This window comes from Toxorhynchites rutilus, chromosome 2 (assembly GCF_029784135.1).
Source record: "Toxorhynchites rutilus septentrionalis strain SRP chromosome 2, ASM2978413v1, whole genome shotgun sequence".
Lineage (NCBI taxonomy): Eukaryota > Metazoa > Arthropoda > Insecta > Diptera > Culicidae > Toxorhynchites > Toxorhynchites rutilus.
Window position 1 is genome coordinate 95,387,964 of NC_073745.1, and position 14,779 is coordinate 95,402,742.

The window sequence follows — 14,779 nt, forward strand, 5'->3', positions numbered from 1 at the left end:
TAGTTTTACCATCTTGGACTATTTTTTTAATTTTTCTACATAATTTCTATTTTATATAAAAAAAATAAAAAAATAAAATGAAAATACATATTTTAAATACTGCAAATTAAAGTTTTTTTTTGTAAATAAAAAAGAGTTCTATTTTTTTTTCTCAGTGTATATATTTTCACGTTTTAACATCAATACCAGAGTTGCAAAATCTCACACTCACTTTACTGACAGCGCAAGATATTGAGACAACATCAAAATAAACCACCAATGCCCCTGCAGTTCATGACAAATTAACCAAACTTAATTACATGCAACCGACACTCCGTCACGTGGAACATTTGGTTCTTGCATTATTCCCCACACTCATGCGTTCCACTGTCGCACTGAGAATTTACGCCCGAAATTTTCATACGCATCTTCGATCAGCTAACAGTGGAAGGGAACAAAATTCCATACAAGGAAATATCATCTCACTGACACCGCGTCAGAAGTTTAAACGCGTGTTCGTGTGTATGTTTTCCTGGTATGTTTCTAGCCCCGGTCCCATTTTTGTGCCGCTTATTGCACACACATCGATGGGCAACGGCACATTTGAGTGCTGAGTTTATGGGTGTATGACCAACGAAAATTTCACCAGGACGCAATGAAAGGTGATATTTTCGGCTTGAGCATTCACTGACATCGAGAATGAACTGATATTTCTGTTGATGGAACGAAAACTATATCGAAACAAACGAGATGGTGAGCCAGCGGTCATAGGCACAGCGGCATCGCGATAGAAAAATGTGAAGAGTGTCGGTGGAGATATTTTGCACTGATAAAAATTGCTTTTCGATTTCAACATGTTCTTTCGAAATTTTGCATCCTTGATTCAATACTGTATAACTCTTTCCAAAGCGGCCCTTACACGATCATCCGTATTGACATCACCAGTAATGATATTCATTCGAGATTCACTTCAATCCCCTTATCATTATTTTTCAACCCTACACAATCATTTCCATTACCCATTACTTTCCTACAGTAATATTATCGTCTTCAGTTTAACAGATATGCTCAATTTGTTTTATCTTCCACCAAACTTATATTGTCATAACTCTCCTATAGTATTATTATGGTCTCTAATTTAACAGATATGCTTAGATTTTTATATATTACACCAAAATTACGTAAAAAAATGAAACAAGTTTGCAGAACTACGATGTTATTACACAAAATGTGTTGCTACTTATTCACTAATACTAATGCTTGGACCTTTATAGCATACCAGGGTAGCCTGATATGTACAATGACTCACGACAACGAAACCGACTTAGACAGCTTGTAGGTGTGTAGTAAGTCTAGCACTCATATCCGTGGAAGGAATTATAACGTTTTCGAAATGAAAATTATTAATGATAATTATCTCTCCTGCTTCTAATAAATATTCCAATTGATAGTTTGGAAAATTTTCTTTATGTGGTGAAAGGGTCTTGAACGAAAATTATTTCTGAACGGTTTTCAATTAAAATTTGAAAATTTGATTCATCCTTATAATTTCCTTCAGAAATGGTTGAACAATGTTTAGAAAAGAATGTTTTGAGAATTCAAAATACTACTAGCAATTATTTTCATTGATCTTTTGACGTTTTAAAAGTGCCTTTTTACATAGTTATTTTAATGGCTTAAGCTTGCTTCACTCGGTCAACACGTTTCTAGATGTCGCCACGTACTTTGTTGTCCTAAAATAAACTCAGCCCACCTGACTTATCAACCGTTATGATTAAAATCAACTCAGCGCACCTTACTTTACCCACCGTGAATAATAAAATGAACGTGCCCTGTCTTATGTCTGTAACGACGAACCGATATCAGGAAATTCGGATTTTCGTCATTATTACCAGTCATTCCAACTTTGTGGAATTACACGATAATTTTTTATGTAAGGCCGCTCAAGACATTATTGCGAAGGGACTCATAGTTTTTGAGATACAAATTATCGAAAATTTCTGTTACTAAAATCGATACACCCTTTTCAAAAGTTACACTTGAGTCAAAAAAATGCCAATGGCGGTGGAAAACTCATATTTCCTCCAACCTAAACGCAATACAAACTTTCATTCGAATCAAAAATATTCATGTTTTGTCATTTGTCGAATTCATTTGGAATTGCTTCATATGAGATCCACATGTTTTCAACTGAGTATACAGCCATTCCATGTCAAACCGATATAGTGGTTCTCAGATTTTCGTGAAAAGTGGTAGTTTTGTTTCATATCGCAAAACATTAGACCCGTATTTTTTTTTATTTTTTCAGAAGGGTGACCATTTCCATTTTAGAGTTGTTCGAAAAATCATCTTTTTCGGTTTTTTTTCCCAAAAATTACTTTTAAAAAAAAAAATCATGACATTTGAACTACTAGACCGATTCAGATGATCGACATATCAAATTAAGGCCAATCAACTGGTATTTTTTGAAAAAATACTACACCTGCAGAAAATTTGAATTCTGTTCTCGCTATTATTGATTGTTTTCGTTTTTTATTGAATTCATAGTCTCGGGACCAAGAGCGCTATATTTTAAAATATTTTTTTTTCTGAAAAGCTGAGGATTTTTCACATAAAATATGTCGAAACCAGAGAGACGTTTTTTTTCGTTTCTGAGTTATGATTTTTCAAAGTTAACTGATGATCCAAAAAATCATTTTTCAAAAATGACTTTGTTCAAAAATTTATTACTTATGATCGGTACCGTTTTGTATCATATTCCGAACACTTAAGCTTTGAAGGCCATTGAACAGTGTCTCATTACTCAAAATGGTACTGTTTCGCTAAATTACCTTAATTGTTGGGTACAATAAAGCCTTCTTTTTCACTTGACTGCAATATAATTGATTTACAAATACATATTTATGGTAAAAAACTAAAAAAATATTTTACCACATTTGTCTCAAATTCACCTCATCATTCACCTCTGCTGACTCATACTCCGAACACTTTTGTCTCAAATTCCGAACAGCGAAAATGCCTTTTAAAAAAATATCATAACTTTTGAACTACTGAACGGATTCATTTGTTCGATATATCAAATTCAAGCCAATTAGCTAGTCTTTTTTTAGAAAAATGCTTTACTCACAAAAACTTGTATTTTGTTTTTGTAATTATTGGTTGTACTTGGTTTTTATTAAACAAATAACGATGCTTGTTTTTTACGGAATCTACTAACGCAAACATTTTATCACTGGTTTTGACAGTCACATTTTTTTTTCATGAATTATACGTTGTATCGGTACTTGTACTTGATGTAAAAATGAAGACTATAACCCAAAGAATGTCAGGGTTTTGATTATACAATGAATTATAACATTAAAGTTCAGTAAATTTACATTTGAAAATGAAGTGTTCGAAATTTATGCGTAGAAACTTGATTCATATTCCGAACACTACTTCAATACTAATTTTAATGAAGATTTCTGCATAAAATATCATTTTTTTCATCCATTTATTGTAGATCTTTACATTCTCTAGCACTTAACATGGAAACAGCAAACAAAATAGTTGAAACGACTACGAAAACTGAAAAATGAATTATGCTTGTTTTTTACGGAATTTGCTAACGCAAACATTTCATCTTTGGTTTTGACTGTCACTTTTTTGCAAATGTTCAGTATTATACAGGGTTTTCCATTTCGGGCTACCGAAAGTATACAGCCCTGCGCTGACAACCGTTTGACATAGCTGTCAACCAAAGCGTCATATCATTAGTTGAATGTCTGCCATTTTACAAAATGGATCGTTTTAGCATCGCACAACGTGTTCATTTTGTTAAATTATACTATAAAAATGATGAAAAACCGGCAAATGTTTTTCGAGCATTACGGACGTATTTTGGTCGTCATGGTGCGTAAATTCGAACAAACTGGATCCGTAGCGGATATTGTGAAACCTGTGCATCATCGTAATGTGCGTTCGGCCGAAAATATTGCTGCTGATGCTGCCAGTGTGGAGGATGACCCGAATGTTTCGATTCCACGGCGTGCTCAGCAATTGGGCTTGTCAAACACATCATTGTGACGAATTTTGCATTTGGACTTGCACCTACATCCATATAAAGTCCAACTGGTACAAAAATTAGAGCGTGGTGACCATGGAATGCGTCGGGCATACGTCGATTGGGTGAACGAACTACAGCAGCAAAATGCTGAATTTTCGCATCAAATTTTCTTCAGCGATGAGGCACATTTCGAGCTCGGTGGCTATGTGAACACTCAAAATTTCCGTATATGGGGCTCAGAAAATCCACACGTGATTGTTGAGAGGCCATTGCATCCGCCAAAAGTCACTGTTTGGTGCGCATTATGGTCTGGTGGAGTCATCGGGCCGTATTTCTTTGAAAATGAGGACGGCGAGACGGTAACTGTGAATGGTGAGCGCTATGGCCGCATGTTAACCGATTTTTTTTGCCACAAATTGAAGATATGGATACGGATGACATGTGGTTTCAGCAGGACGGCGCCACGTGTCACACAACACGACCGAACATGGCCATACTGCGAACGAAATTTGAGGGACGCATAGTTTTGCGTTTTGGTGATGCCAATTGGCCGTCCAGATCATGCGATTTGAACCCGCTAGACTTTTTTTTGTGGGGTTATGCGAAAGACCGTGTCTATGCCAACTCTCCGCAAAAGGTGTGCGAGGAAACCCTAGGTGGACATTTGAATGATGTTGTATTTCACACATAATGGCATAAACCAAACTTTAATTTGAAATAAAAGTTTCATCGAAATTCGAATTCTAAGTGTGTTTTATTTCAATTTACTTTCGGAATTTAAAGTTGGAAAACCCTGTACATTATATCAGCCATTCCATGACAACCCGATATAATAGTTCTCAGATTTTCGTCAAAAGTGGTAGTTTCGTTCTTTATCGCAAAATATTAGAACCGTATTTTTTTTATTTTTTTGTTAGGGGGCACATTTTCATTTTAGGGTGATCCGAAATATCGATCCGAAATATTTTCCTTTGGCGCCTTTGGTTCCGAGACCATGGAAACTATAAAAAACAAATACAATCAATAATAACGAAAACATAATTCAAATTTTATGCAACTGTAGTATTTTTCCAAAAAAGCCCCGCTAATTGGCTTTAATTTAATATGTCGTACATCTGAATTGGTACAGTCGTTCAAAAGTTATGAATTAAAAAAAAAATAATTTTTGGCAAAAATGCGAAAAAATTCTGAGAAACATTATATCGGTTTGGCAAGGAATGGCTGATATGCTGTATTGATACCAGTAAATGATGTCAAATTCAAGCCTATATCCCAAAGAATGTCCGTGTTTCCATTATTTAATTATTTATAACATAAAATTTTAGTAAATTTACATTTAAGAATGAAGTGTTCGGAATTTGAGACTGTTCGGAATTTGAAACAAAACGGTATATCAAATTAAAGCCAATTAGATAGCCTTTTTGAGAAAATGACACATTTGCCATTTAATTGCATTCTAGTCGCATACAAATATTGAACGAAGACTGAAAACATTATAACTTTGAAAAATCATAACATAAAAAAAACAACACATCTCTGATTTTTGAATATGTATGTAAAAAAACTGCAGCTTTCAAAAAAAATATATAGCATCCTTAGCCGCGAAACCATGTAAACTATAAAAAAAACTAATACAATAAATAATTACAAAATCAAAATCAATTTTTTTTTCGCAAGTCTCATATTTTTCGAAAAAGACTATCTTTAATTTTTTGTGTCGCTCGTCTGAATCGGTTCAGTAGATCAAAAGTTACGAATTTTTGTGTTGGCAACAATTGGCAATTGATTTTTCGAACCATCGTTTAATTTTCAAAAATCATAACTCAAAAACGAAAAATAACGCCTCTCTGGTTCCCTCGTATGTTATGTGAAAAATCCTCAGCTTTTGAGAAAAAATCTGTCGCCTTTAGTCCCGAGACTATAAAAACAATAAAAAACGAATACAATCAATAATAATGAGAGCGGAATTCGAATTTTCTGCAGGTATAGTATTTTTTCAACAAATTGGTGATTGGCTTTAATTTGATATGTCGATCATCTGAATCGGTCTAGTAGTTCGAAAGTTATGAATTATTGAAAAAGGTGATTTTTGAAAAAAAGGGGGAAAAGTTTATTTTTCGGACCACCATAAAATAGGAATGGTCACCTTGATGAAAAAAATACGATTTACGATGAGGAATAAAACTACCAATTTTCATGAAAATCTGGCAATCACTATATCGGTTTGACATGGAATTCAATTTTGTGCTTGCCCCATTCTCACCCCCGCTCAGTGTAAATAAGAGATTATTTCGAAAATATTTAAATTCGAATGGAAACAATTTTTCTGATGTTCAAAATCAGTAATAACTCATCCGACAAGACTTTAAAGAATAATTCTATCCAATATTTACAATATATTTATATATTTACTGTGTAATTTATAATTTGTAAAACCTTTAAACATGTACATGTACACGATTAAAACCTGGCTCTGTTACAGCTAAAATGCTAGTGAGCCTAAATAAATAAACAAATGGAGTAAAAAATCATGGTAGACGCAAATTGAGTTTTTTTTCAAATTTCCTTTTCAAGCCTATTGAGAATTTCATGAAAAAACGAATAACTACGTTCACTATAGTTCTTATAGTGAGCCATATAGGCCATAGCCATATAAGGTTTGGGGACACTGTTTACCAACACATGGATACAATGCAATTATAGATTCAAGAAAATAAAAAATAATATTAGGAAATAAAAAAAATTGATTTGACATCTTCGTACCGCACAGCTCTTGAAATTTTCTGAAAAAAAACATCACTAATACCAAAAAACACATACGAACATATTTAAGTATGAATTAAACCAGTACTGGGTCTCAACATTTAAAAAAAAATCAAATTTTGAAATATATTTTTTTGTACCTCGCAACACTTTTTAAATACTAAAAAAAATCACATACAGGAAAGCCTGTTTTTGTGCGGTTTTTTATGTGCATTTTTTTTGTGCGGTGTATAAAAACCAGCATATTTGACAAAGTTTTCATCCGTTTATTTTTTTTTTGGTGTTTTATATGAATTTCAGTGCGAAAAAAGCATATTCGCGTCTAAATCATCCACTTCTCAAATTATTCCCATCCTTCCATCAAATACTCTAAGCTGCGTATGACACGATTTCTAACAGCAACAAGTACAACTAAAAACACATCACAGTCACGCGCTGCCGAAAAGGCAAACTGTTCCATCGCAAAGCAGGGAAACGAAAAGAAATTGAACGGTGAACGACGTGGATTTGAGTTATTTTCTTGAGGGAAACTTTTTTTATGCGGTCCCTATCTACCGCACAAAAACAGTTTTTTTTTCGAATTGTGCACCGAACACGATTTTTTAAAGCTACTGGTGAAGTTTTGCACGATTTTTTCATGCCAGTTTTTTGTGCGGTCCCTATCCCCCGCACAAAAACAGGTTTGCCTGTAAATCTAGAAAAAGCGTAACAATACCATAAAATACGAATAAGAATAGTAATGAATCTTTAAATCCCCAAAAACAAATTTTCACTATTTCATGATTTTTTTAGTATTTCCATTTTTGGTGAAAACATTTTTTTGATCATATTTCTCGATACACCATAGTAAGATTCATCTTCAGTATTTGTTTCAAATTTTTATTTCAAAGCTGTTGAGAATTACGTGCAAAAATTTTAAAAGCACGTTTTTCATCATAGATTCTATGCTAAACAACATAACGGGTGTTAAATAAAAAATGAGAATTTTTTCAATCACATATAAAAAAAATTAATTTTTCTTTTCATCGATTTCAGTATTTTTTATTAATAACATAATGTATTTTCTTCAAAAAAATGTCAGTGAATGTTTGAGTAAGGGCCGTGGTCTGCAGTTCGACGCAACTTTGTCGCGATGCTCTCACAAGAACGTTGTACGGCCCTTACGTCCATTTCCCGGAATCAATTCCGGATTCTTGTAGTCAGTTGCTTCGTGTCCTTGGTCCTCCAATTGTTTTTATACACTAGGGCACTGAGTTAGCCAAATAAATCCTCTATTGGGCGGTACTGGGGCAAGTTTGTTGGGTTACAATCTTTCGGCACGAACAGTATCTTTTTCTCCTCAAGATACGCCAGCGTCTTCTTGGCGTAATGGGAAGACGCCTTGTTCGGCCAGAAGACGTACTTCCCATCCGCGTGATGCTCGTTCAGCAACGGCAGCAGGATTTTATCGAGGCACTCTTCTCGATAGAACCAAGGCTTTGAAATGCCCCGGTTGGAAATGGCGATGTACAACATAACCTTTTTTTCAAACTTGTGCTTGAACTTGTATTTCGCTTCAGGCGGTGTGGATGACTTGTCGCTGGAGTAGTAATTATCATTTCCTGGAATATGCGTTTTGGACAGCGGAAAATAGCTTTCGTCGTCCAGAACGAAAGACGTCCCGCGGTATTTTTTGGTCATCCACCGACACTGTGATTTAACCGTCTCAATCTGCCTCGTCTTCTTCCTGCAGACGATTCCTTCCATCTTGAGGGTCCGATGGATCAATACGTGGGAGCAGCCATATTTCCGACCGGCGTCACGCAGGCTGGTTGCGTCCTTGTTGTCAAACAGCTTCTTTAACGATGTCTTCCTCTGCTTCGTCATTATCGTCACCGGACGACCACTTCCGACCTTCCGCTCTACGTTCAGGGAACCCAGGATACGATATACCGTACTGACAGGTACTTTTTCTTCATCAAAATGTGCCACCGTGAACTTTTTTCCTTGCTGGAAATGCGTTTCGTAGAACCGTACAATGCGTTCGCGGAGCACGTGCTGTTTCGACGCCATCTTTGCTTTGACTAAATTCAAACTAGCAAAACCGAACACGCCTACTGTTTCTAGGGAGCCCAAAGAGCAATTTTCTTGGAGAAAGAAAAAGGTACTGAAAAAATTCTCATTTTTTATTTAAGACCCGTTAGGGGTACAAAAAATGCTTATTTGGTATCCTATACAATATTTTCCATAATCTCAGTGATTTTTATGGGAGCACTTTTCAATTCCTTGCCCAGCCAGGCCCTTTGCAAAATTTCAGAACAAATTTCAACGTATTTTGATTGAATATATTTCAAGAATAAATGTCTTCCGATAATGTTATGTGATTCTAGTTACCATTTCAAATCAGACAGCTTATGGTAGTAAACTTACAAACGCATCCGTTTTCACTTTTGAGATATACAAGTTTTTAATATTGAATTCAATTTTGAAGTATGTACTTATTTAGATTTCTTATGTAGGGAAATTTTCAACGAGAAATCAATTATTAATATGCTATACAGTATTTTACAAATCAAACAGAGTCAAGTGTTGCTTTCATAGTACGATTATCTAAAAATGAAAGAAGAATCAGTTTTGCAGTTTTATCATACATATACTGTCATTCCAGTCGATTGCTTTTATTCCTCTGGAATGTAGTTACATGGCCCACTTTAAGTATCAAAATTGGAATACCACATCTTGAAACGATTTCACTCTTGGTTATAAAAAAAAACCCACTATATCGTCGTATTCGATAAGATGAGATCGATTTATTGGATTGGGGATGATATTTTACTGCCGGTAGCGTAGCGTGGCTGCATTTCGGTACCAACCAAAAGCACTGATTTCGTCAAAACCGAACGACGGAGCAAGGATGATGCTGGAACGCTACATGCCATTCCATGTGCTCCTTCCTTCGTATTGAAAATTCGAACTTGAACGGCCATACGTAGTTACGTACCACAGCACGAGACAAAAACATAAAACGTTCCACGTATTTCTTGTACTAATGGTCTCCAGATAAGAGACAAATGTGGAACTATAAAACAGTATCGCATCATCCGACCTACTAGGGGATAAGGGGGAGTGTTCAGTCGTGTTCATGTGATTCGTTTCATGTGGTGACAAATTGCGAATTTCTTTCCCGGGAGCCTGTGGGATCCGTTCAGATGAGATAGCCTCACACAAAAATATCACGCTGCTGGAATGATAATACAATCAATCGTGTAACCGTTCCGTCTCGGTTGTTGGAAATATTCTCGTTCACGTTTTTCCTACCAAAACTAGAAGTGCCTTTGGGGGTGAAGAAAAATTATCATCACCATGTCCCTAGGACTGTTCTGGGGGCACCGAAACCGATAATTTCGTGTGTCGGCGAAAAATTTCCGCTTCATCTGTTGCAAAAACGATTTGCGGGTTTCGTGGTTCAAGTATCGCTTTACAGAACGTTTCAAGCTTTCACGCTTTATTTCGCATTTGATAAAAGCCTGCTCCCCGGTGGTGGAGAAAAGTAAACGATTTCCACGCCACTACACACATCGGTTCAAATGTGGAAAAGGAAAAAATATATATTACACTGGAATGGTGAATTGTCAGAATGCGAAACGTTTTCATTCTTTTTCAGTTCTTTTTGGGTGTGTGTTTTGCGAATCGACCAACCGGATTGTTCCAATGGCTCCCCAAACCTGAAGAGGCATATGAGTTGGCGTGAATGTGTGAATGAGCATGAATAAGTACATTTTCAAGGAAATGTAACAAAACCTCTCGCAGAAATCTAAAGCCCATTATATCCGCATGGTTTTTGTTTTTCCACAGCTTGGGTTCTAATTTGTCCGTCCTTCGTGGAAATTTAGCTTTTTCTGAAAATTGAAACCGAATCCGAATGCTGTTTACTGCTTTGGGTTGTTTAAGATTGATTATGGAACGATAAATCATCTTGTGTGGAACGCTGTTGGATAATACGGCCTTTCGTTTCTATTGATTGAACTTTGGATTATCGGTGCCAATAGAATTGATTTGATGTCGGGAAGAAAGCTGATGGCATTAGGTGTACTTCATATTTCTGGTACTAGTCAGAAAACAGTTAGGCTATGCGTTAGAGAATACATTTTTGCGTATTCTAGCCAATTTTCAACAAATCAGCAATTCCTGTAGAGTTCCTAAATTAATGGTCCGCGGTACCGACTTTTAGGGAGCACTTACGCGTATAACTACCAACGTCTTAATAAACAACATTTTGGTCCCAAATATTTCTAAATATATCTGCAAACATACTCTAAACACACAGAATTGGAACATTTCACTAAACTTGAAACGGTATAATAAATCCTCAAAAACCCAATTTTGTTGGCCCTACAGGCCACCCCCACTTCTCCGCCAAATTGATTCGTTGAATGGGTTACTTTAGTGTGAACTGAGTGTTATCTTTAGAGTTGGCAATTTTGAGTGGCATATTCAGCGAACGACCTCTTTCTCAGATGTTGTTTGCGAAGCAAATAAACTACAGGCAAACCTTTTTTTGTGCGGGGGATAGGGACCGCACAGAAAAGTCGCAGAAAAAAAAATCGTGCAAAACTTCACCAGCAGCTTTAAAAAATCGTGTTCCTTTTGAGAAAAAAGTTTTTTTGTGCGGTAGATATGGACCGCATAAAAAAAGTTTCCCTCAAGAAAATAACTCAAATCCACGCCACTCACCGCTCAATTTCTTTTTGTTCCTAGTTTTGAGATGGGACACTTTGCCTTTTCGGTTGCGCGTGGCTGTTTTGTGCTTTTAGTTGCATGTCGAAACGTGTTGCTGTTAGAAATCATGTCATGCAAAAACTTAGAAAAACTTAGAGCATTTGATGAGAGGAGGTGAATGATTTCAGAAGTGGTTAATTGAGACCCAAATAAGCTTTTTTCGCACTGAAATGCATATAAACCATCGAAAAAAAACTGAATGGACGATAACTTTGTCAAATATGCTTCTTTTCATACACCGCACAAAAAAAATCGCACAAAAAAAACCGCACAAGAACAGAAAATCGCACAAAAAATATCGCACAAGAACAGGTTTTACTGTATATTTATAATCCATGATATGCCCCCGAGAACAGTAGTTCCAAGTTCTTGATAAACAATCCCTGCAAGCCGATGAAGCATGGACGGATTTATGACAATACTGTAAGCGTTATTATCTGATAATAAAAGGATTTCTCCAATTTAAACTTTCTATCTGATAATCTAAGAGGTTGTCCAACATATATAGCTATAACATTTTGCTGTAAGTACCACTTTAAATAAGACTTCATTTAAATCGTGCATAAAACACGCTTGACTCGCACAGCTTCAATATTCATTAAGTTCTCAACCAGTGAAGATGCAGAGAATAATAGTGTTCTGTGTGTGGATCCTCGTCATGTCTCGCACATCTGCGCAGCAAATGAAATGCGTTTCTAAATCTGAATACTTCATTCCCAACTTTATGGTAGATGTTTTTGACTTCCATTATTAAATATCTATGTTCAAATGGGGTCCTTTATTTCAGGCTAATTGGTTCGAAGCGACCGAATATTGCAAGTATCTAGAAATGCGACTGGCCGAGATTACCACATCCGAGAAGCAAGCGAAGCTGGTTTATTTCATACAGTCATCGGATAAATACAACGCACAAAGCACTGAAATTTGGCTAGGAGGTAATGATCTTGCAGAGGAGGGAAACTTCTATTGGCACGACTCTGGTCTTAAGCTAGGCTACACCTTTTGGAAGGAAGGTCATCCCGACAATTCGGACAATTATGAAAATTGCATGGAAACCCGGTATTTCCCACCCGATTGGGCATGGCATTGGAACGATCAATCCTATCACGTGAAGCAATACTTTGTATGCGAGAATGTTGCGTAGAGGGATAATGAGTCTTTTAAAGTACTTCGGAGTGATACGTAAAATGGAACGACTTGAAAATTTGTATGAAATATAGACATGTTTCCTCCGATCAATGTTATTTTGCTTCTGATGCTTTTCCTTATTTTGACATAGGACTATGTCTTTGATTTCTATATATAGTCACTCTACGAAAATTGTAACGATTCATTAAGAGTTTTCAAACGCATTTCACGCAAAATCGTTATTGTGATATATGTTATGTTGCATACCATTAGACAGGAAATTAATCCGGGTTTTTTCCTTAAGACATGAACAGTGAATATAATTAAAATGTAAACAATTTGACGATTAAAATGGGTATGTTATTTCGATTCCACTAGCCACTCGTTTTCCCCCACAGCGCAACGAGCCATTTTGTTGCCTACATACGGGCGTTAGCTCACATTGTGAGTGAATGCGTATCACGAGTTATTCTCCATTCTTCTCACAAACAGGCATTTATAAGTTGGCAGAATCAATGGAGGGATGATCTTGAAAGATGGTTTTACTCTATTATCCCCAAAGTTCAATCAATTCGGGCTCAATTCACGTCTTTATCATGTAGGTCTTGCTACTAACAATTTGTGTAATTGTGGCCCAAAAAATATCGAGAATGTTGTTTGGTTATGTGAAAAATGCAATTAATGAATTTAACTGGCTGCTGATTGGTAAGTTCGAATGGGTATACTCACGCATATCAGATTATAATAACTTAAATAGTCGCGATCTCATGGCCGTAGGATACTCAATATACATCACCTAGCTATAAAGTTATTATAACCCTCTACAAAGTTTCGGACAACGTGGCATTGGAAGAGAAAATTCTATTTTTATCGATAATATATTTCTGTAGTCATAGATTTATTTGGCTTAGGCTTATATTTATGTAAATCTTAACTATTTATACTTGTGTTTAAATATCCTTCTTCTGCATTATTAAATAAACCGAAGAAATGGGTAGTAATGACTTTAATAGTATTTTTGTGCACATTTTTGAACAGAACGTGGTTTCGAATTCTACCACGTTATCTCATCTAACCCGTTTAAATAACACATATTGGAAACGGGTTTTTCGGGACTTCCATTTGTAATATCAAACAAAAAAATACAGATTTTGAACATTGAAAAGACTCAATTCAAATGCAATTACTACACACAATCACAATCCTATGTCAAGATCCCGTTCGTGTCCCTAGGCTCAGACCTATCAACTTTTTTGACGTGGGACTACATCTAACCGGAGAATATGGGAGGTAAAATGAAAACCTAAACACAGAACATGCAGGAAAAACAAGAAGTGGGTTATATCTATGATATAACCGCAAAGTAGACGCAGGACTACCGTTGGCTCGGTAATCATTTATTTGAAATTGCATCTGAATCAATTCTTAATGAATGAATGAATGAATGAATATTTTGAAACATTGCTGAAAGTTATCCTTGTTAGTGTGTGAGTGGATGAGTATAAGTATGGCATTGTTATTAACATAAAATTCTGCTCTTTCGAACTTGTTGGTGAAACGAACCGATGGAAATTGAGTGGTCTTGTAAAAGCAACTGAATATGTTTGATACATGATTCATTTTTGTTTTCGTGAGAATAACACGAGATTTTTCATGATCACTCCATGCGCAGAATAGAAACTGAGGGCGCCATTTCACGGTGAAAACGAAATAAAGTCTATATAACCTTGCATAAAATTCATTTCGTTTTTGTCGTGATGTGGCAATTTTTCATGTCCGCATTGTCCGCTATGGTTTCACAAACACTAATGCAAGCGAGCAAAAGAAATCACAGCTTGCATGTATTCGCTATGACGGTTTCTCCAGGTGCCTAGATTTTGCGTTCGTGTTCGGGAACACATTGCGATAACCAATCATCATCAATGAGCTAGATTGATATGATTCTAATAGCTTGCTTTCAAAGCAATTTTTAAGCTATTGAAACCATTTTTTGGGCCAATAAGTGACAATTATATAACTCGTTGACATTTTATCTTTCCAATGAAGTGATTATTATACCAACCCATTCAGCCGGTAAAGAGGTATTAAGGTTCAAAACCTTGCAGT

At 35.9% G+C, this 14,779-nt stretch overlaps 1 protein-coding gene across 1 annotated transcript in view; it reads left to right on the forward strand.

The window, feature by feature from the left end:
* Positions 1-12,689, forward strand: part of LOC129765955 (perlucin-like) — a 99,523-nt gene extending 86,834 nt beyond the window's left edge. The window contains exon 2 of the mRNA XM_055766411.1: positions 12,333-12,689. Within this exon, the coding sequence (XP_055622386.1) occupies positions 12,333-12,689 (357 nt within the window). The remainder of the gene's footprint in view (positions 1-12,332) is intronic.
* The last annotated feature ends 2,090 nt before the right edge of the window (positions 12,690-14,779 follow it).